This window comes from Neophocaena asiaeorientalis, unplaced genomic scaffold (genome assembly GCF_003031525.2).
Source record: "Neophocaena asiaeorientalis asiaeorientalis breed wild unplaced genomic scaffold, Neophocaena_asiaeorientalis_V1.1 scaffold606, whole genome shotgun sequence".
NCBI classification, from domain to species: Eukaryota; Metazoa; Chordata; class Mammalia; order Artiodactyla; family Phocoenidae; genus Neophocaena; species Neophocaena asiaeorientalis.
Genome location: NW_020173687.1, coordinates 6,229,309 through 6,252,800, shown reverse-complemented (window position 1 = coordinate 6,252,800; position 23,492 = coordinate 6,229,309). Strand labels below are relative to the sequence as shown.

At 43.5% G+C, this 23,492-nt stretch overlaps 3 protein-coding genes across 8 annotated transcripts in view; 2 read left to right on the top strand and 1 right to left on the bottom strand.

Annotated features, from left to right (window-relative positions):
- The window catches only part of AURKA (aurora kinase A), an 18,001-nt gene extending 17,866 nt beyond the window's left edge, over positions 1–135 (bottom strand). For 2 of the 3 annotated variants that reach the window (XM_024750218.1, XM_024750219.1), the window contains exon 1: positions 16–127. The gene's annotated coding sequence lies outside the window, so the exon portion shown is untranslated. Of the gene's footprint in view, positions 1–15 lie in introns of all 3 variants that reach the window. The other variant, XM_024750220.1, reaches the window with a different exon arrangement.
- A 124-nt stretch (positions 136–259) lies between these two features.
- On the top strand, positions 260–11,860 carry CSTF1 (cleavage stimulation factor subunit 1). Its single transcript, XM_024750217.1, has 6 exons — positions 260–572; positions 2,777–2,977; positions 4,924–5,201; positions 5,366–5,563; positions 6,424–6,814; positions 9,634–11,860. Exons 2-6 carry the CDS (start codon positions 2,809–2,811, stop codon positions 9,891–9,893), a joined length of 1,296 nt encoding a protein of 431 aa, XP_024605985.1. The 5' UTR covers positions 260–572; positions 2,777–2,808; the 3' UTR covers positions 9,894–11,860.
- A 5,198-nt stretch (positions 11,861–17,058) lies between these two features.
- Positions 17,059–23,492, top strand: part of CASS4 (Cas scaffold protein family member 4) — a 46,234-nt gene continuing 39,800 nt past the window's right edge. For 3 of the 4 annotated variants that reach the window (XM_024750351.1, XM_024750346.1, XM_024750348.1), the window contains exon 1: positions 17,342–17,589. In XM_024750351.1, coding sequence (XP_024606119.1) covers positions 17,554–17,589 — 36 coding nt within the window. In that variant the 5' untranslated portion in view covers positions 17,342–17,553. Of the gene's footprint in view, positions 17,078–17,341; positions 17,590–23,492 lie in introns of those variants that run through there. The other variant, XM_024750347.1, reaches the window with a different exon arrangement.

The following is a 23,492-nucleotide window of genomic DNA, read 5'->3' as shown; positions in this document are numbered from 1 at the left end:
CCCAGGTCTACGTACCTACAGCCTCCCACCTCCGACCCGAAGGCTCCGAGTCCTCCCAAGAGCTCGGCCGTTAGGAGTCAAAGTCTTCATTTTAAATGGGAGTTAAACCCTCGAACCCGAAAGCTGATTGGTCGGGGCTAGAGAGGCGCTGCATTTTCATTGGTTCAAAACCAACTCGACGGCTTGAGTCACGGCCCGGCGGAGACGGCGCGCAGGCGCACTTGCTTCGCAAGGCCCCGGAAGTGATGGAGGCAAAGGCCCGCCACATCTGCGGCCGTTCTAGCGCCCGCGGTGCTCTCCGGGTCTGACATTTGTCCGTGAGGCAGCAGTCCCTTGGCGTCAGGGTTACCGCGCCGGAGATAAAGTCGGAGGAGGTCAACGAATCTCTAGAACGCGCCTGTAAGATGGCGAGAAGGGCTGGAGCGAGTGGGGTCAATCGATAGCGCAGCGTTCGGCGCGATGCCCTTTGTGCGTGCGCAGTGAAGGTGCGCCCGGAGCGATCGATTGGGCAGGATTCGAGTCTCCATTTTTCTAGGAGAGAGCGCGGGAGTCCGAGAGAGCAGGACGATCCGGTATGGGGGAGTCCGGGGTGCGTGGAATGGCGGGTGCGGTCGGCTAGCGCCTTTGGGGCACCACAGGAAAGACGCGGGCGAGGCGGGAAGAGTCAATAATGAGCGGGGTGGCATGCGCCCTGAGTTGCCAGGCTGCGCCCGCACTGTCTCTCCTCTCCCTCAAAGGCCTCTCTTTCACCCTCCATTCTTCGCTAGCCTCTAGCTCGGGGTCATAGCGGAGCGTACGGTGAGGGGGCGTTTGTGTTCTCTCCCTGGTCTTCCTTCCAACTACGGGTACAACCAGTCCTGGACTGGTTATTTCCTGTCTTCGGGCCGCAAACCCTTCACCTGCAAATTGGGGGCGGTAATCAGGCGCTTTCTAGCCCAGCGAACGGACGTTCTATGGGAGTTGAGGAGCAGGGCTCGTCCTCTCTTTTCCTATTTTAATCTCTTGGTAGCCCTATGATGCGCCTGGCACGAGTGAAGGATGGAATAGTGGTTAAGCTCTGGGCTCTGGGGTGGGTAATCCTGGTGGCCACTTTAACCTTGGACGAGTTACGCAGCCACGTTTTACTTGCAGTATTTCCTAACCTCTTTGAGCCGGTTTCGTCATCTCTGTTGTGTCCTAATGTTGTCTACACAAGCATGGCTTTATATATATTTGCCTAATACCCATCAGTAGAGCACAGTAAGAGCTCAGGCTCTGGGTTAGGATCCAGGCTCCGCCATTTACAGACTCTTGGATCCTGGGTGAGTTAACCTTCCTGTGCCTTCGGTTGCCCACCTCTAAAATGGGATAAGCTGAAGATTGAATGAGGTAATGCATATTAGCTGCTTACACCATGTGTGTTATATGTGGAATGTCTAATGAATTTTAGCTAGTTTATCATTAAGTTTTTAAGGAGCAGTACACGCAGCAATTAGACCACCACCATCTCTGGAGTCAAACCGCCTGCGTTCTAATGCTGGTTCCTCCAGGCACTAATTCTGAGACCTTGGGCAAGTTATTTCCCCTCCTCACCTGTAAACAAGGTTACTGGACCTCCTTTATAGGATGTTGTTGAGGATTGAGATGAAACATGGTAAACACATTGGCTATTCTTATCAGTAGCCTCAGTAATTCTCCAGAGGGTCTTGGGTAGTTAAAAACACTGTTCCCGCCCCTTTCCTACAGCACCTCCCACTTTCAGAATCACCCCTGTGAAGTGGTGTTAACTGCCCACTCCCCGCCCTTCTTTCTTATATTCTTCTCTCTCTCCTGTGCTCTGCCTTCCAATTTTCTTCTGTGCCACAGCTACCTGTCTGCCTGTGACTTTTATTCTTTATCGCTGTTCCCCAGCTCCTGCAGCTTTCCGATACCTGTATGCATGTGGGATCCAGTTCCCTGAACAGGGATCGAACCCAGGTCCCCTGCATTGGGAGTGTGAAGTCTCAACCACTGGACCACCAGGGAAATCCCCAGACATTGATTTTTGTAATCAGATTATCTAATGTCAACCAATTGGAGTTCTTTTTTTTTTTTTTGCATAAACTGGAAACCATCTGTAATTTTCTCTCTTGCTTTCTGAGCCTGAGAGAGAACTTAAACACTTGTAAATCAATCTAAACGCACAGTCCTTCCAATTTTTCCATTTTTTATAGTTATTTTGGCCATATCCTATTTGCCAATATTTTATTCAGCAATGCTTTCCAAAGTATTCTGTAATTAAATTATGTAACGTAACAAGCTCGGTTGCCTTGAAACATGCTTTAAGAATGACCATAACTGACATTAGTAAACATAACAGCTTAGCTGGTGGAAACAGTAGTGTCTAGACGTCCAACAGTAGCAGCTGTTGTACCTATTGCAAACATTAGCCGAGGTTTCATTAACAGAAGAAGTGGAAGATTCTGGGATAGCAGTAAAGAGTAAAAATTGCAGGTGGGTAATTTAGCAGAGAAAAAATGTTCATGAAGAGAGGTTCTACTGTAAATATTGGCTAACGTGATTTGAACCATTTCTGTGTGCTGCTGTGCTCAGTGCTCTACATGTATCATCTTGTTTAGCCTTCACTGACTTATTTAACAGCTGAGGACCCTGATCTCAGAGAAACATAGTTGCTGCCCAAAGATAATGCTGATAGAGCTGGGATTTAAGCCCTGGAAAGGCTGACCAGGTTCCTGTGTTGCTTCTGTGGTTTGCTAGTGCCTCTGCCGCTCATCATCACCTGTTTTCTCTCTTGCAGCTGGCGGGGAAATTACCTTCCTCTCCTCCAAGATGTACAGAACCAAAGTGGGCTTGAAGGATCGCCAGCAGCTCTACAAGCTGATCATTAGCCAGCTGCTCTATGATGGCTACATCAGCATTGCTAATGGCCTCATCAATGAAATCAAGCCTCAGTCTGTGTGTGCGCCCTCCGAGCAGCTCCTGCACCTCATCAAACTAGGTGACTTGTGAATGCACATTCAGTGAGCCCGTGACAAGCTTTCAGATGTTTGTCAAGATTGCTGCCCTTTAGTTTTAGTGCCTAGTATGTGTCGAGCACAGTGCTGGATAATGAAGGAGAAAGCAAAGTCCAGATTGTGAAGGTTTTGAGCAGGTTCTGGCCTCAGGGTCTTTATGTGAATTATCTGGAGCTTTCTGCCACTGTATTATTGACTTCAAGTCTCAGCTCAGATGTCGTCTCAGAGTCCTCCTCATTTCTTCTAAAATAACCCGAACATCTTCCCCGTACCTCCGCAAGTGCTCTAAAACAACAATCCCATTTCCTTCGTAACAGAATCACTGTCTGAAATTTTCTGTATTGTTTTGAGTTTCCCATACAATCCATACCACCTACCAGAAGACTGCGAGTTGTTTTGGTTTGGGTTTTATTTTTTTGGCTGCGTCAGGTCTTAGTTGTGGCACGCAGGCTCTTTGTTGTGATGTGCAGGCTCCTCTCTAGTTGTGGCATGCGGGTTTTCTCTCTCTAGTTGTGGCGTGAGGGCTCTGTAGTTTGCAGCACGTGGGCTGTCTCTTTGCGGCTTATGAGCTCAGTAGTTCTGGTGCCCGGGCTTAGTTGCCCCGCGGCATGTGGGATCTTAGTTCTCCAACCAGGGATAGAACCCTCATCCCCAGCATTGGAAGGCGGATTCTTTATGACTGGACCCCTGGTGAAGTCCCAGTCTGCAAGTTTAATAAAGATATTGAACCTTGTCTTGTTCAACAGTGTGTCCAGGTGCTTGCCTGTGTCATAGAAAGCACTCAGTAAAATACAGAATTGCCAAACATATTTATACTCTTTGACTTGACAGTGTAAACTGTTCGAACTGGCCTGAGGAAATAAAATGAATTCCACTGAAATGCCCAACAATATGGAATTGGTTATACATGTTCTCATATTCATAAAGTTGGATCCAACAACATGATGTGGGTGAACATTTATTACGCTGGCCAGGTGTTTATTCCATATGAGTAAATGACCGAGTATGTCACACCACGTTACATATTGTGATTTTATTTGTGTTTTAAGAAATGAAACAACTGTGTGCGTGGAGAGAGGTCCAGAAGAATTCATACCACCATGTTAACAGTAATTATCTCTGGTGATATAATACAAGGTTATGTTTGTTTTTTTGTTTATCTGATTTTTCCTATACTAATAAAAATTGTTTATATGATATGTCAAGTTATTTTTCAATTTAAAATGGATTTTCTGGGCTTCCCTGGTGGCGCAGTGGTTGCGAGTCCGCCTGCCGATGCAGGGGACACGGGTTCGTGCCCCGGTCCGGGAGGATCCCACATGCCACGGAGCGGCTGGGCCCGTGAGCCGTGGCCGCTGAGCCTGTGCGTCCGGAGCCTGTGCTCCACAACGGGAGAGACCACAACAGTGGGAGGCCTGTGTACCGCAAAAACCAAAACCAAAACAAAAAAAAAATGGATTTTCTTGTTAAACTTCAGTTTGTTTAAACCTCAACATTCTTTCAAAGATGTTTTACTAATGTTATTACTAACAATATATCTGACTTAATGAGCTTCAGTGCTGCTACTAATAGATCTCAACACTAAAAATATTAAAATTCGAAATCGGGAAAAATGAACAATTTAACTACAGAACTGTTGTTTTTCAGTTTCTGTAGTTGTGGTTAAAGTAGAAACTTTTGGAGGCAAGTATCTGGGGAGGTGACTTTACCTGTTGGAACCTAACCTGCCACAACGCCTATTGCCTTACAGCGTTGTCACTGTTTGTGCACCCAGGTCACAATACATAACTTTGTACAGTATTAAGTACCATGCAGCTCCAAGAAAGAGTAAGTTGACATCAGCAAACACCTTTCCCAGTTTGGATCCAGAACTTTGTCCTGTCTTTTTAAAATAACGTTTTTTCATGCCCTTAATTTTTATTCCTTTCAGGAATGGAAAACGATGATACTGCAGTTCAGTATGCAATTGGTCGGTCAGATACAGTTGCGCCTGGCACAGGAATTGACCTGGAGTTTGATGCAGATGTCCAGACTATGTCCCCAGAGGCTTCAGAGTATGAAACATGCTATGTCACATCCCATAAAGGACCATGTCGTGTAGCTACCTATAGTAGAGATGGGCAGTTAATAGCTACTGGATCTGCCGACGCTTCCATAAAAATACTTGACACAGAAAGAATGTTGGCCAAAAGTGCCATGCCAATAGAGGTAAAAATCCTGGTAACATACTTACCATTTGCCTTTTGTTGTTCATTCTTGGGAGAATGAGAGCACAGTTTAAACCAGTTTTAACTTAGCATAGCTGTAGAATGTATACTTTGAGCCAGACAGATTTTACACTTCAAGATTCTCTTCTCTTCTTGCTGGCCTAGGTCATGATGAATGAGACTGCACAGCAGAACATGGAAAACCACCCAGTGATTCGAACTCTTTACGACCACGTGGATGAAGTCACGTGTCTCGCTTTCCACCCAACAGAACAGATCCTTGCCTCTGGTTCAAGGGACTATACTCTTAAATTATTTGATTATTCCAAACCATCTGCAAAAAGAGCCTTCAAATACATTCAGGTTAGGAATGTTTGGAAAGGAGCTGTATGCATTTTTTTCCCTAAATACAATGAGCTGTTGTGTGGCTCTTCTCTTTTTAAAAGTAGTCTCAGTGGTCATCCTGTAAATAGAGAGGATGGCAGCAAGGGATGGTGTTTCAAATCGATGCATCACCACTTTTGAGAAAGCACACGACGGTGCTGAAGTTTCTTCTGCCATTTTTTCCAAAAATTCAAATATGTATGTGACTGGCAGCAAGGACGGCTGCATCAAATTGTGGGATGGTGTTTCAAATCGATGCATCACTGGCCAGTGAGGATGGCTGCCGGTCACAGATACAGTTCAGAATGCACATCACATTTTAAAGGTTGCAGATTCCTGTTTAAAGACAAAACACAACGAACTTCTCTAACTTAGGGGAATTAAAAAATTATTCAGTTGAAATTCTCAGGTGTTTTCTGGAAAAGCGACATTTGGTGCTCTGTTTTGAATATGCGGTTCAGAAATGCTAATGTTTTAGTAGTGGCTTCCACTTCAATATTTGGAGCCCTGGGACAAATTAAAGAAACTATTCTTATAGTTTATTTTCATTCATTAATCGTATGTGAATGTGTCATAGATTGATAGTATTCCCTTCTGAATTCACCCATTGTTTATGTGCAAATGATGAAGCTCACCTGTGATCTTCGGAATAATCTCACCAGTAGATAGTTTCGGAAATCTTTGTTCAGATGGTCCTTTTGTGTATTCCAGAAAGTTCTTTGTTCTTCTCTTACCTGTGTAATATCTAGTCACTGTTTTATGGATTCTTTGCATCAGCCAAATACTTTCCCCATTTCCTGTGGGTTTAATTGTTCACCACTTGGTCTCTTTCCCAACAGGAGGCTGAAATGTTACGCTCCATCTCTTTTCATCCTTCTGGAGACTTTATACTTGTTGGAACTCAGCATCCTACTCTTCGGCTTTACGATATCAACACATTTCAGTGCTTTGTCTCTTGCAATCCTCAAGATCAACACACTGATGCCATATGTTCCGTTAATTACAATCCTAGTGCCAATATGTATGTGACTGGCAGCAAGGACGGCTGCATCAAATTGTGGGATGGTGTTTCAAATCGATGCATCACCACTTTTGAGAAAGCACACGACGGTGCTGAAGTTTGTTCTGCCATTTTTTCCAAAAATTCAAAATACATTCTGTCAAGTGGAAAAGACTCTGTAGCTAAACTTTGGGAAATATCAACAGGACGAACCCTGGTGAGATACACAGGTATGTGAGAAGTTGATATTATTTCACATTTCTGAGGCATTTTAGTTTCCAGAACTCTCTTTTAGATCCTCGAACTAGATCCACACAATAAATCTTTGTGATCAAACAAGAGGCAGAGCTGGAAATAGAACCACAATTTCTTTGCCCTTCTCAAATGTTAACAGCTAAAATTAGATCTGATTCCATGCAAGTACCACTTGAGAATTAGGTGGTCTGTTTGTAGACCCATGGCCTGCCCACTTCCCGCAAAAACATGAAAGCAGTCCAGAGAAGAGACTCAGTAAGTGAGAGGAAAGATCTTGGCTCATGCCTGAGAGAGGAGAAGGAGCCCCCAAAAGAGACCCCAGGTGTTCCGAACCTAGATATAAAGTGGGCCCTTCAGACAGAAACACAAAATTGTTAGTCTGATTGTCTAATTTATGTTGGTCTCTAATTGTAACAGTTGTGCCTGTGAGCTCTTTTTATGAGATCTGTTTAAATTTATCCTATCACTAGTAGTCAGTGTTTGTCTAATTATTTGATAGTAAGTATTAAAATATTGTGTTTCATTTTTCTGTTCCTTGTAGCAGCAAAGGCTGTTTGGTAGAAAACTTCGGCTAGTTTCCTCTGTTGTGAGATGTTTGTGTCATACACTGAAATTGCCATGACCACAACTTTAAAACTCAAAAGAAAACAACACTGTTGTAAGGGACTGCTGGGATGTTAATAAGTGAAGAAAATTGAAGAGTTGGTGACATCTGAACCACTAGGATGCGGCATAACCTACCGTAGATTTATCTCATTGTAACCAGAGTTTGCTTCCTGCCATCTCTCTGGCTTCTGGTGTAGATGGTATAGCTAGCAAGTCTTGGGAAGAGTCATTTTTGTTTTACGAATGTTTGGGATGTTTTATGGTTATATGTGGCTGATTGGTTTGTTTTTCTGGAGAATTGGAATTTCATTTTAAAATGAGATTATAATGAATTTATACACAAATTCCCTCTTTTTCTAACTCACAGTTTAAGACCCCTTCATGTCAGCACTTTTGGATCTGCTTTTCCAGTTTTAATCTTTAGTTAGAATTCAGAGGGCTCTTGAAATAATGAAGGAAAAGGAAAAACTATCAAGTAAACATTAGAAATTTTGTTGTTGAAAGTTAATTTAGGGCTTCCCTGGTGGCGCAGTGGTTGAGAGTCCGCCTGCCGATGCAGGGGACACAGGTTCGTGCCCCGGCCCGGGAAGATCCCACATGCCGCAGAGCGGCTGGGCCCGTGAGCCATGGCCGCTGAGCCCGCGCGTCCGGAGCCTGTGCTCCGCATCGGGAGAGGCCACAACAGTGAGAGGCCCGCGTACCGCAAAAAAAAAAGTTAATTTAAAACACTATAAACAAAATTAAACGCGGGCTAAGGAAAAAAAATATAGCATAGGTAATAAACATAGGTCATACGCTGCTCAGTAAACCCAAGAAAAGATGGCCAACTTCACTATAAACCTAAGAAATGAATATGGAAGTATCTTCTTGCTCATCAGATTTCAGGAATTTAAAAGATTGGTATTATATAGTATTGATTATATAGTATTGATCAACGTTTCAGGAAATCACATATTGTTAGGAGTATAATTGGTAAAATACTTCCGAAGGGCAGCTTGGTGTCATATTATCAAAATTATAAATATATATATTTTTGACTTGCTATATCCACTGTTAGAAATTTTAACCTAAAAAGATTCTTGGGAGGCATGCACGTGCACACATAAAAAGGTATTCATCCCAGCATTATCTGGAGTAGTAGAAAGTTAGATAGAATATAAATGTCCAGAAGAAGCATTGAGTAAATTGTTACATAGCCTTTCACGGCATGCAGCCTTTAAAAATAAATACTCATAGTAATGTTTGTTGAACACTTATACTGCAAAGCTGAATGGGCATTACACCTCATTTTAATCCCTGCAACATCTTGTGGGCAGGTGCTGTAATTATCCCTGCAGAGCAGAGGAGACAGTTATTGCCCAGGGATGTTGTTTGTTCAAAGTCACATCGCTAATAAGTACTGAGTCCAGATGCAGCACAAAAGTGTGTATTTTTATCCGTTAAGCTATATTCCCTCTTTGTAGGTCTCCACCACAAACTGTTGCATAAAAACTGTATGCCGTATGCCCTGATTTATGTAAATTACAGATGAGTATACAACGCACATAGATATTTGGCAAAGATATTCATCAAAATGTTGACTGTGTAAAATTATCAGGCAGATTTTTTTAATAGTTCATATAATACTTGAAACATAAAATATGCTTTTTTTAATTCATGGTGAAAAACAAAAAGCATAGAGTTTCCTCTTGGAGAGTGGCGTTCATCCATCCCAGTGATTCTAGTCCTAGGAATTTAGTCCTAAAGAAATAACGTGTTCTATACAAAGAATGTTTGTCACAATATTACAGTTGGATACAAACTAACTGCCTAGCAGGAAAAGAATCATTACCTAATGGTGCTTCCAAACAATGCGATACTTTGCAGCCAGTAAAAACACAACGTATCCAACATGAAGTTAGATAATGTGGCACCACTTTTGTATTTTTTTAAGGTGTTTTTATGCCTAAAAATCCATCAGAACGTTAATAGAGTCGCATTAGGTAGTTGACCCAAAGGTGATTTTCTTTTTCATACATTTTTTAGAGTTACCAAAATTGCACAATAAACGTGTATTACTTCAACAATTGTAAAATGCAGTTTTTACGTCAACAGAGCTAATAACAGAAGTAGAACAGTCTGGGCTCTAAGATATGAACTGGAAAGCTAGCCCTGGTGCCCAGGCCTTAACCTCTCGGTCTCTGCGCAGGTGCTGGCTTGAGCGGACGGCAGGTGCACCGGACGCAGGCCGTTTTCAACCACACGGAGGACTACGTGCTGCTGCCTGACGAGAGGACCATCAGCCTCTGCTGCTGGGACTCGAGGACGGCCGAGCGCCGGAACCTGCTCTCGCTGGGCCACAACAACATCGTGCGCTGTATCGTGCACTCGCCCACCAACCCCGGCTTCATGACCTGCAGCGACGACTTCAGGGCGCGCTTTTGGTACCGGAGGTCAACCACGGACTAGAGCCGCCGGCGTTAAATAGGGTTCTTTCCTCGAGGACTCCGCCCCTCCTTCCCCTTGTGTCCCGCCATCAGCTTCAGTAGTAAGTCATTGTACCATCTTTGGCAGTTGTGCTGCCACCTCTGCGTCCTTCTGGGATTTGTATGAAAGAATGTTTTTTTACCTTGATGGAGAATCATGGTGGAGAATGTTGGAAACACAGATCTGTGCGGTTGTTCTGCAGCCACTGATTATTACAGTGTCATTTTCATCAGTTTGTAAATACAGGACTTGCTATTTCCCTTGATCATTTGAAGAAGGATGGAGTGTTCAAGTGCTTTCTAGATCCCAAGTGGATCTGTCGTGAGGAACGTTCATTTGGATATTTTGTCAGCTCTCGTGCCTGTTTTACATCCCCTTTGTACCTTTCCTTTCAGAATACATTTTGGCAGATACGGGGGCATATGGCTCTGAGAATCAAGAGTTTTATGCCACGTTAAAACCATTTTAGAACATCGATGGTATCAATTCTATCCTAAAGTGACATCACTCTGATAATAAAGTTCAGATCTGCGACATTACTGTTAACACATTTTTCACTGCAGTGAAACTAATGGCCAGCTTTTCCTGAAGATTTATAGGAGGTCTGTCTCCCATCACACGCCCCACATTATCCTTTCACAGCCTAGAATGCTTGTCTTCAGTAAATGTGTTTCTGATGAGATTATTACCATTTGATAGGAAACATTGAAAATACATCCAGTGTAATCAAAACTAGGTGAGCCCGCTATTGCTCTCAGGTGTTGCTCATCTTCAGGAATGATTACTATCAATTGACTTTGTTCTTATGTAATTTTAAATCTTACTTTTCAGTTCCCTTCAGCATGAGCTGTAACTACTCATCGTGGATAGACCCAGCAGCTGCATTCTCAGAAGATTTTTTGCAATTAATGAACTAATACAGGTTTTCTGGTTCTTGAAACCTTTTAGGCAGTGACAGTGGTTCTCTGGATTCAACTCTAGCTAGGTCAGAGAGCCCTGAGCTCCCCTAACAGAGAGAAACTTTGGTTTATCATTATCTCCCAATACAAATACCTCATGGTCTGGGTAGGAGTACCTAGAAATACAGTCTGGGATCATTTGATAAAGATATTAAATATGTTAAAGTAATTGTTTTATGTTACAGGGATTTTATAGTGTTCTGAAGTTTATTGTATAAAAATTCTGCTTTAGACATCATCCTTAAGGATCATTTTAACTCTTTGGTCTATAAAACCATTTTCAGCATTCTTAACATGGTAAGTCACAGGTTTTAGTTAAGATTTCCAAAGAGCTATATTTTTTGGTCTGTAGTGAGTTTAAATTTATTTTGTGCTCTCATTCTGCGGTATTTGAGCTGGGCCATCTGTGGGTGCTTTTCTTGTACGACCAAAAGAAACCTATTGGATAGAAACAAGGATAACCAGTTCTACCCCAAAATTACCAACCAAAACTACCCACATTTTCCATCTTTCAGCCTATGAAACTGTAAAGCAGAGGTTCAACTTTTCTGCTTATTCTCTCTGGCACATGCACTGGGATGACCACACTGTACTCCTGATACAAGTTTCATTGGACCTTTTTAACTGTTCATGAATTTAAATGATACTGCCTACTTTTTCCAGCTTTTGGAATAGTCTCAGCAATAGATCTGTAGTTTCAGGACTTCCGTTTACAAGATCAAGATGCTTTTGTGTGTTTCCAAAATAGATTACTTTTTAAATTTTTTTTCTTTTAAAAATCACATTAATGTTTGAAACTGGTGTAAATGCCAGGTATATTACATGGACTTGGTTTCATCACATCATTAATTGTACCACTTAATTTTACCACGTAACACCCTGGCATTCAGATGGTGAGTGATATGCAGTTAAGAGCTTATAACTTCTATGTTATTTTTTAAAGACATCTGATTTCTAAAATAAACTTTTTGTATATAATGATAATTTAAAGCTAGTGTTTGTGGGGTTTTTTTTTTTTTTTGGGAGCTTGCCTTGAATGTTTCTGTATTTGAACGTAAGCTCTCGAACAGCAGTTGTGACTTTGGACTGACATTTTTCACACTGTTTCTTCAGTGCTTTGTTCTAGAAGGCAGATTTTCGTAGCTTAATCACCTTTAGCTGTGTATCTTTGCTCTTCTATGAATGTACAATTTTTAGTATAATCTGTTTCTTTAGATCGTTCAGAGAAATCTGGCTTTTGCCTTAAGCTTTGGTTTCTCTTAGGAAAGGAGATGTTGGGGGCATCCAAGTCTCAGCTCTGTTGAGGCAAGTCATTTCCAGGCGATAGCTTCCTTTTCTGTGATTGAAGAACTTTATCAAAATCATCCCCAACATGCACTTCAATCACTGAACCTCCTTTTTTAAAAACACATGATATAAACAATTGGGGGAGGGGAAAAACATTTACTTCTTGGGGGACACTTCTTCTACTGAAAAAAACAGCAGGCCAGACAACCCTTTCAGTACGAACCTGGATAGAATTTGTTTTTAATCACTAAGTAGATAGCTGAGCTAGCAAGAAAGTGAGGGGGTTTCTGAGGCAGACCCCACACAAAGCACACATCCAGAGGATTAACAGTGACAGAGCTGCCGGTTGCACCAAGGACATTTGTCAGTCCCTTGTAGCCTAAAGATTTCTGGGCTCTGAGTCTTCACGAGGTTAGGAACTTTGATCAAGACCCAGAAAGAAAACCCAGAACCCAAAAGTGGCCCCCTCAGCAAAAGGGTGGACTGGACAAAATCCCCACCTCAGAGAAAGAGGAATCCGGCCCCACACTGCTGGCTCAGGTGTGCAGGGGAGGGTCTTCGAGAAGCTCATCCACAAGCAAGGGTGAACCAATCCACACTACCTATGTGGTTTGGAGAAAAGCAAGCTGAGAATTCCAAGCAAACTCCAGCTGGTAGTGGCCATGAGTGCCAGACAGGCCAGCACCAGTTCTCCATGGATGAGCTCATCTTAACACCAGGCCTCAATTATTCCTTCTCCCAGAGAGAGCGCTAGGAGTCACGTGTTCACAAGTGAACATAGGAAACAGCCGCTGTGATGAGAATCAGAGACGAGTCAGACTTGGTGGAATTAGCAGGTGCACTATATATGTAGAATATGTCTGAAGAACTAAAACAGAATAACTAAAATGGGGCCAAGGATCAAGAGACGTCAAAAGTAACCAAGTGGGTTTGAACAACAAAAACTATAAAACATTCAACACGTCCGTAGCTTTCGTACCTCATGTTTTTGCCCTTTTTCTGGAGCCTTTGCCTTTGCCTTGCTATTCCCTTAGTGGGTGTTTTCATCTATGAAGCCCCTTTCCCAGTCATTTTCTGGCCAATTTACTCTTCTCTTCCTGGCTGCTCACCCGCAATGACTACTGGCCTGTGGTGTCATTTTCTGCCCCGGTTTTTCTTGATCTCCCTGTCTGCATTCAGCCTTTTCCTCCAGCTTTACACCCCCTCTCCACCTGCAGTGTTTCCTTTGCATCCTTTTCTTCAAGTCTTGCTCTCATTCTTTTTCCCTCTCAACCTTGGGATCAAAATTCAGGCTCTTAAGCTGAGCTCTCACTCATAATTACAGTAGCTGTAGGATGCCGGTCCTCCCTGTATTCTCCCTATACTAGGCTATTTAGATGAATTTCTTGGCAATTAATGAAATTCTACTTTGACCGAAGGAGCTGTTTTGACCTACGTTCATGAGGTTAAAATCTGCCAGACAATAAGGTGATTTTAAAGCAGCAGAGTCTGAAATGTCCTGCCAGGCCTTTAAGGCTTTGGACATTCTGAATGGTGTTTGGCTGGACTTTAAGAAAAAAGTCAGGTATTGAACTACCACTCATGGAGCTGAATGGCTGAAAGTCCACACGAAAACAGTATAAAAGCATATATAAAGAGCAGTACGCAAAAGCCATCTGCCTTCTTGCACATTTATTTATTTATTTTTAATTTATTTATTTGGCAGTGCCGGGTCTTAGTTGAGGCAAGTGGGATCTTTAGTTGCAGCACATGGGATCCAGTTCCCTGACCAGGTATCAAACCTGGGCCCCCTGCATTGGGAGCATGGTGTCTTAGCCACTGGACCACCAGGGAAGTCCCTGCCTTCTTGCACATTTATTGGGAGCTGTGGAGGTGATCTGACTCCCTAGGTTCTGAAAAGAAAATCAATTCAAGATACTGTTCTCGGGAATTCCCTGGCGGTCCAGTAGTTAAGACAGAACTCTGCGTTTTCACTGCCGAGGGCCTAGGTTCAATCCCTGGTTGGGGAACTAAGATCCCGCATAACGCGCAGCCAAAAAAAAATACTGTTTTCAGTGGTACATTAGTTAAGAGAGGAGGGGTGGGAATTACCTCATTAGAAGCTCTCTCACTTGGTTCTTTTGCATTCTAACTGTTTCAAACTTCCGCCTGCAGTATATTGCGAAAACCACCCAGTTTTCTAGAATGATCAACTCTCGCAATATTTGTGCACGTAAGAGACTCATTTGCCTTAAGATGTAAATATGAACAGATTGCAGCAAAATGTCTACAGCCTTTCATTCAGAAAAATCTTAGCAGGGTCAAATAGGAGTCTGAGAACTCAAGCCCCTTGTTCACAAAATACTACACTAAATATCTATGTAGGGGTGAGTATTTAATTTCTGGGCCAAATCCTATTACATTTGTGTCTTGGATTTTGGCTCTGATTGTTTTTCCTTAAAAAGGCATGCAGGGACTTCCCTGGTGGCGCAGTGGTCAAGAATCCGCCTACCAACGCAGGGGACACGGGTTTGATCCCTGGTCTGGGAAGATCCCACATGCCGCAGAGCAACTAAGCCCGTGCGCCACAGCTACTAAGCCTGTGCCACAATTACTGAAGCCCGCGAGCCTAGAGCCCGTGCTGCAAAACAAAGCCACCGCGATGAGAAGCCCGTGCACCGCACTAGAGAAAGCCCATGCACAGCAACGAAGGCCCAACACAGCCAAAAATAAATAAATGAGTGAAATTTTTTAATAAGACATGCAAATTACAGCATTCTAATCTGTATAGGGACCTTTGAGGTCAGCCCTTCAGTATAGGGAAGAATTACTATCTGGAGTTTGAGAAGGTGATAGGAACTGTCCAAATTTGAATTGGTGTGAAATCTGTCCGTTGTCTTTTTTTTTTTTTGTGGTACGCAGGCCTCTCACTGCTGTGGCTTCTCCCATTGCGGAGCACAGGCTCCAGACGCGCAGGCTCAGCGGCCATGGCTCACGGGCCCAGCCGCTCCGCAGCATGTGGGATCCTCCTGGACCGGGGCACAAACCCGTGTCCCCTGCATCGGCAGGTGGACTCTCAACCACTGCGCCACCAGGGAAGCCCTGTTGTCTTTTTTTGTTCATCACTGTGTGACCTTGAGTGAGTATGTCCATCCTTTCTTTTTACTTTTTTTCAAATATATACGAAAGTCAGTAATATAGTAGAAACAATGGCTGCCAGGGGCGGGGGGAGAGGAGAACAAGGAATGACAGCTGATGGGTACAGGCTTTCTCATTGGGGTGACGAAAACGTTCTGGAATTAGTGGTGATGGTTGCATAACTCTGAATATACTAAAAAACACTGAATCGTACTTTTGTGGTATGTGAATTATATCTTAATAAAGCTGTTATTTTTTTAAATTCAGTATCAGCAGTACAGTACAGTGAATCCCCATGGACTCATCACTCAGACTCCCCAATCTTCAACTCACGCCCAGTATTGTTCTACCTATACCGCTATCTACTTTCCCCTTGAATTATTTTGAATTTTCAAATTTTATCTGTAAATATTTCAGTATATATCTCTGAGAGATAAGGACTTTTTAAAATGCAATCATAACATTTTTCCGTCTCAATATATATGTGGAAACATTGAATCTTGGTTTAATAAATTCCCACTCTGGAAACATGAACCTCAGCCTTAGCTGGACAGTGCTTGCCTCTTCCTCATCTGAGGTGCTATGTGGCCCATGGCCGCCGACACAGAGGAGCTGCTAGAGCCAGAAGAAAAAGCAGGAGGGAAGAGGTGCACCCAAGAGAAACACCCAGATTCACATTTAACAACATGGAGATCACCTGCTATTTTGCAGTGGCCTTTGCCTCACAAATATCACCTGTTATATGCATTGCAGTGGTACTACTTTAATGATTTGTCTCATCTGTAAAGACTAACAGGATAAAATACTTCTGTTAGTCCAGGGTCTATACGGCTCTGCCCCAGCTTCCCGTACCTTGCCTTCCTCGTGAAGCCTTCCCTAAATTACTCCCCCACTCTCCCATCTCTGTCCTCCTCTCTATGGATCTCCACCTTGAGCTTGTTGCCAAGCCAGTTTGTGATTGTTCTGTGCGATCACCGTTCCCTCCCTGTTAACTGCTCCCATCAACAGCATGTCAATTACTTGGCACTGCAAGTTAACTTCCAACACTGGTAACAATGTAAAATATAGGTCCTGGGGACTTCCCTAGTGGTCAGGTGGCTAAGACTCTACACTCCCAATGCAGGGGGCCCAGGTTCAATCCCTGGTCAGGGAACTAGATCCCACATGCCACAACTAAGAGTTTGCATGGTGCAACTAAAAGATCCTGCATGCTGCAACTAAGACCTGACACAGCTAAATAAATATTTTTGAAAAGAAATAAAATAGTCTCAGCCAGAAGTCAGTCAGCTATTTCTACCTGTAAATCCTTCCTGGTGCTCAGACTTGTAGGGGCTACATGTGGGATAGCCAGCAGACAAGACAGTAAGTGCTGTAATCACAGGAGAACGATGAGAGAGACAGCCCATTGGAGGTGGAAGCTGAGCCCCGCTGGGAAGGATGGGTACCAGTTTGTTTATGTGAAATAAAAGTGTGAACATGCCTAGCAAGGAATCTGCTCTCCTGTAGGTCCTCTCTGGATGTTTAGTCTGAACTTAAGGAAAGTGGAAAGACTTAGCAAGTCATCCTGAACTGTGTGAACTAGTGTGGCATCAAGTGGGTGGGTCGGTGAGATTTGAGAGATAATGTATTGATAAGTACTCAGCATAACCCTGCTGCAGAGCCAGCACTCAAAGACCAGGGGGTGAGTATGGGGGTCAGAGCAGGGGGAAGCGGAAGAGTGCACCTGACGGGAAAGATATGGGACGAGGTCCCTTGGGCACGCCCCCCGCCCCCGCTGGACTTGTTTTCTCCGGCTGTTGCAGGGTAAGTTTTAGGGGGCAGGAAGGAAGAAACACTGACCGTTATCACAAATTTGTCCTGGCGGCCTCTAATCAGAGAAATATGCTTGGTCTGTCCAGGGGGAGTTCCACAACGTTCAAGGGATGAGAATGCCGTGCGTTCATAAATAGGAACCTCACCCTCTAAAGCAGAAGACTTTTTTTTTTTTCATTTTGCGGTTCCTTGTAGCAAATGTGTGACAATTTATACTTATAGACATCACACATTGAGGAGTGAGTGTGGCCTGGATTTCTGGTCTCCCTTCCTTCACCTCTTTTCTTCTCACCCTTTCCAGAATGTTTGCCTGCTGGGAGAATCATTCTGACAATTTCCTGTGCTGTCAGTTCCATAGAATTCAGTTTCTGAGAACCAGCCAGAGGCATGCAGTGACATTGCGTAACCACCTCTGAAGTCAGAGATATCAGCCGTGGAGCTCAAAGGAGCCGTTTCACACCAGCAACATGAAAGGAGCTAGCATCACGGAAGGGGCACCCAAGGTGAGTGGCGGGGCTGTGTGCAGAGGCAGACGGAGCAGCCTGTTTGGGTTATAAGGACAGCGGCCGATTTCAGGGCTGAGTTTCTGATGAAGTCAAAGATGAATACCAGTAACATCTAAGTTTGAGAGGAGTAAGTTTCACGTGAGTTTAAGTATAGAAACTATATGTGCCGTAAAGCTCCTGACCAGTCTGACTCAGAGATGGTTGCAAATTACTTTCTAGCAAAACCCAGTTTACGCGGTTGATAACACAACCCATCCCTTTGTGTCCATTCACCTTCTAACAAACTTCTGAGCGAGACATGGGTCTCTGCCCCAGCCCTGAGTCCTCAGCGGGTCTTCCTCATGCTGTTTTCACGTTACCTTCTGTACTGACATGCATGAGTGGAGCTCAAGTCTGTGACAGGAATCAGAAAAGATTTGCTGTTTAGAATGTTGAAATGGCTGCTAAAAGAAAACTGCTTGGACACAAGGAAAAGTGAAGGTCAGGGTTATTTTGCTACATCTTTTTAAAATTTTAAGTAGAACAGGAAAACAAAATGAAACAATTATGAAATGGGGAGCTTGCTTATATGATTAAATAGGTGTTATTTATTATTATAATAACAATAGGTGTCACTGGTGGAATGTACAGCTGAATAACCCATGACAGTCTCTCTTATGTAGATTGCTACCCTAGAATTTTGTACCTGACTATTTTCTTTGAAAAATTTTAAACCATTGAGAAAATAGGAAAAAATTCAGTAAGCCTGTGTATATCCTTTACCTAGATTCACTGATTCCTGGCACTTTGTCACATTTGTATGCATCTATTTGTATATATTTAGACACAGGCTACAATCACATTTTCCAAAAATCCAAAAACATCCTTTCTAGCTTTTTTGGCTGTTATTATTTCTTTGCATGTTTATTTGTTTTTTTTTCCAACCCAGGACTCATTCCAGGATCACACATTTTGTTTGTTAGGTCTCTGTCATCCTTAATCTAGAACAGTCCACTACTTTTTTTTTTTTTTACATCTTTATTTGAGTATAATTGCTTTACAATGGTGTGTTAGTTTCTGCTTTATAACAAAGTGAATCAGCTATACATATACATATATCCCCACATCCACCCCCTCTTGCGTCTCCCTCCCACCCTCCCTATCCCACCCCTCTAGGTGGTCACAAATCACCAAGCTGATCTCCCTGTGCTATGCGGCTGCTTCCCACTAGCTATCTATTTTACGTTTGGTAGTGTATATATGTCCATGTCACTCTCTCACTTCGTCCCAGCTTACCCTTCCCCCTCCCCATATCCTCAAGTCCATTCTCTAGTAGGTCTGTGTCTTTACTCCTGTCTTACCCCTAGGTTCTTCATCAGTCTACTACTTTTTTATTTCTTTCATAAAACTGACATTCTCTATGGATATCCAGATTTTTTAACGATTTATCCTTTTTTTTAATGGGCCACTTATTCTGCCCAATTTCTATAGCACTTTACAATGTGTAATTGTAACATGTATATGTGTAATTAACATGTATATATACATATAGCATATATTTGATAGTCCCAGCATCCCCATGAATTTCTATTATTGATATTATACAGATAATAACAGCTGACCCTTACTGACTGTCCATCTGTCAGGCCTGGTGCTGAGTGCTATTCTTGCTTTTTCTCATTACATCCTCTCGACATCTCCATAAGGTACACATGTTACTCTTATCCCCATTTTACAGATGAGGAAAGTAGGATTCATTGACTTGCCAAGGTCATTTGCTAGTAAGTGGAATGCCAGGAGCCAAACCCAGACAGACTGACGCAGACCCAGACTTAACCAGCTCACTATATGCTGACCCTTAGGCCAGAGGTCTGCAGTCTTTTCATAAAGAGCCAGCTAGTATTTTATGCTCTGTGGTCCACCTCTGATCTCTGGTGCATATTCTTGTTTTTATTTTTTATTTCTGGCTGCACCTCGGGTTTCGGGATCTTAGTTCCCGGACGAGGGATCAAACCTGGCCCCCTGCTGTGGAAGATCAAAGTCCTAACCACTGGACTGCCAGGGAAGTCCCTCTGGTGCATATTCTTTTTTGTTTTTACAACCCTTTAAAAATATGAAATCATTCTTAACTCTTGGACTGGTCCTGTGGATTTGGCCCACAGGCCCTAGTTTGCTGACCCAAGTCTTAGATGAATGATGTCTCAGCTCGTACGGATGCACCCCCTACCCAGTTACAGCAGCACCAGGGCGAGAACCCAAATCTTCCATTCCTAGCGCAGAGGCAACCTCAGTTCATGCTTTCTTGGGTATCCCTACAGAACTGCCAATGCACATATAAGATAATATGATTTTTTAAAAAGGTTTTTCAAGAACAAGAGCAGTAACTGAACAACTGTTGAGCTTCTTGTCTTTTATGGTGAACAGTACATATTAGAGCTCCATCTGTTTTAGCACCACTGAGCTACCTCAGTATTTTCAATGCCTACGTTGTCATTTAGGTGCTTTTGATTAAAAGGTAACACAGTGCTTGAAGGAGTCATACCATGTGAGTGGTTCTCAGCATTGGTGCATCTGACTTTAAAGCAACCCTAACTTTCAGTTAGGGGCACCCAGACTCCTTTCATGCCCCGAGGTCAGCCTGTGTACGTCAGGTGGTGAACTGTGCCTGCCCTTTCAGGCTGTTCCCCAGTGTTGCTGCTTGACAAACAACCAAGAGTTCCTTGTCAGTAGAATTTCACCTTTGTGCACAGCGGATTTTGTGTAATTGTCTGACTTTTATTAGGTTTCCGCAAACTGTCTTACAAAATGAAGAGAAAACTAAAAAATAAACATGGTGGTATTAGAGCTAGGAAACACTGGTCTCAAACAGTGTAATTGCAAAAGGTAGAGACCGTTGTGTGTTGCCAAGGTGGTAAATCCAACATCTCATTGGACTGTAGCTGATTGACTCCATGTTCAACTCCATTCATGAAAATTAGGAAAATTAGGTCTGAAAGACAAGATGAGTAACTGGTTTTACTATATGTAAGTCCTTGCTTTGGATTTTTGGTTGTTTCAAAAGTGCCTTATTTATGAAAATAGAGTCTGCACGTATGTTAGTGATTCGGTCCCGTTTGTTGCACAGTGTGTTTACTTCTGAGCGTATGTGTCTGTGTGTGCATGCACGTGTCCACACCATTAGAGGTGATGCTGAAAATAGCATCTTTGTGTACAGGCGTCTTTGTCTCCCTTGGAGTGAATGGCCAGGAAATGAAAGAGGAATCCTGGGTCAAATAAGCATGGTATTTTGTTTTCCATCACTTTCTGAGAACTTCTAAAATTTGAAAACTTAGTTTCCATAGTATTTTCTCTACAATCTATATTTTCTCTCTTTTATAAATAGAGCCATAGGCTGTTTTGCTCACTTGGTTTTCTGAAGGGAGTTTTCAAACCAGGTGTCTTTACCATGTTACTGAAGGGTGGATGTTCCAGAGCACTGATCAAAATAATATTTATGTTTTAAGAACGCTTAAACGTCCTGAAATGTTCTCAACATTTCAGATTCAGCTTCAGTTAAAAAGCAAACATCCTCTGGTCCTCTTCCATCTCACCTCTGAGTGGGATGGTTCTAGATTCACTCAAGGAGGGTCTAGGTAAAGACTTAGAATAAAAAAAAAAAAAATCACCAACACGCCCAGGGTTAGTTTAGACCCTGACAGGCTGCAGTGGCATTGGATGACTCTGCCGCTCGCCAAGACTCTCTGCCCTGGTGCTTCTGGGCAAGAACGCTCGGTGAGGCTTTGTTTGTGAATGAGGAGCAATTTCAGGCTCTCCTTGTACCTTTAAAGCTCTCAGATGGTAAGCAAGACACTTTCAACTCTGTCTTTGTCGAAGAAGGGCAAGTGTGATCACGGCAGGGAACTCACCATCACCCACCAGGCCCTGCCGCGTGCCACTCCCACCAGCTCCCACCACCTCAGTTCCTTCCCCTTCTCCCCTGCTGTTCCCGACCTGGGAATGCTCCTCTCTCCCTGTGGCTTGACCACTGGGTCCTCCCCTCAAGCATCTCCCCATCCAGAGGCCTCTCTGGACCACCCTGTCTAAACCACCTCCCTTTTCCACACCCATCCCATCATTCTCATCATCCGTGTCAGCCTCACTTAACAAGATTGGAAATTGTCTTGCCTTTGTTTCGCCCTTTGGAAGGTCAGCTCCATGAGGGACAGATCTGGCCTTTCTTATTCAGTGCTGCATCTTTAGTGCCTACAGCAATGCCTGTACATAGTAGGTGTTCAAGAAACACTTTGGTCGGTGTGCATGTGTGAATAAATGGGAGGTTACCTGGAGTGCAGATAGAGAGCCCTTGCAACATGGCCATGAGGACAGGAATAGTACTTCCTGCTTACCAGATGTCTGGGAACAGAGGTCACCCCTGACTCTCAGCTCTTCTAACCCCTACTTGGCCCCATCCTGACCCGCCTCTCAACCTAGATGCTTGAGAATTACCTGCCTTGTTCTCCCACGGTGAGATGTTGCCTTAGATCTGAGCCTGTGCAATTGAAGTCACGGCCACAAGGACCTGTGGTCTCCCTCTGACCTCATCCAGCAGCCTCATCCCTTCACCTGCCTCCCAAAGCAAAACAAGTAACCACAGCACCCAGCTTGAAAACACAACTCATGGTCCACTGTTTAGCCTCTCACCCAAGACAGAATCATTGAGCTCTGGGGGTTTGGGCGATCAACACAGAGCCGACATTCCCGTGGGATCAGACAGTTGGTAAATAAGTAAATGGACACAATGATCTCAGGTGCTGACAACTGCCCTAAAGCAAAGAAAACAGGGCTTCCCAGTGGCGCAGTGGTTAAGAATCCGCCTGCCAACGCAGGAGACACGGGTTCAAGCCCTGGGCCGGGAAGATCCCACATGCCGCGGAGCAACTAAGCCCATGCTCCACAACTACTGAGCCTGTTGCTCTAGAGCCTGAGAGCCACAACTACTGAGCCCAAGTGCCACAACTACTGAGGCCATGAGCCACAACTACTGAGCCCGTGTGCCACAACTACTGAAGCCTGTGTGCCTAGAGCCCGTGCTCTGCAACAAGAGAATCCACAGCAATGAGAAAAGCCTGCACACTGCAACAAGGAGTAGCCCCAGCTCGCCGCAACTAGAGAAAGCCCCCGCGCAGCAACGAAGACCCAATGCTGCTATAAATAAATAAATAAATTTATTTATATTTTTTAAATTAGTATAAAAATGAAAAAAAAATAAAAAACAGGGTGACCTGATAGAGGTGATCCACAGAAAGGGCGTCTGGAAACCAGAATGATGGGAAAAGCTTTCCAGGCAGAGGGAACAGCAAATGCAAGGGCAGGAATGAATTCAGCAGAGCAGAGCATCCATGAAAACGCCAGTGGTCAGAGCAGAGTTAACAAGGGTAGAAAGTGTCAGAAACAAGATTTGAGGGGTGAGCAGGGTCTGTTCACATAGGGCCTCGTCGAAGCTGTAAGAACTTTGAAGTGTATTCTAACTGCAGAATGCACTCTAACTGCATTCAAACTGCTACTTTACACAAGCCACCGGCCTGTGTAAAGTAGGAGATAACATGGGCTGATTTACGTCTTTTAAGACATCTTAAGGCTGCCGTGCACACACAGACAGTCGGTAGGAAAGAGCAGAAGCGGGGAGGTGAATCAGGAGACAGGGCCAGGGCTTCATTTTCCATTTTGGATGGTACCATGCTGTTCTCAACGCACATGGAGAAGAACCGTTTGCTCTGTCTTTTGAAAAAAATAAAACATTTGGTGTTTGAGAGTGTCAGGAGATGTGATCAGAAAGAATAGTAAGTAAAGGTATAAATAGCTTTTATTGAGGTACATGTGCTATATGCTTTATTTTTTTAAGAAACGGATGTTTCTTTTCCACCAACTTTATTTCCATTTTC

Bases quoted from the DNA above. Each gene is read 5' to 3' on its own strand.
- CSTF1 (XM_024750217.1), top strand. From the start codon at position 2,809: ATGTACAGAACCAAAGTGGGCTTGAAGGATCGCCAGCAGCTCTACAAG. The intron at 5,202-5,365 runs GTAAAAATCCTG...TTGCTGGCCTAG, and splicing joins AAAGTGCCATGCCAATAGAG to GTCATGATGAATGAGACTGC. The intron at 5,564-6,423 runs GTTAGGAATGTT...CTTTCCCAACAG, and splicing joins GAGCCTTCAAATACATTCAG to GAGGCTGAAATGTTACGCTC.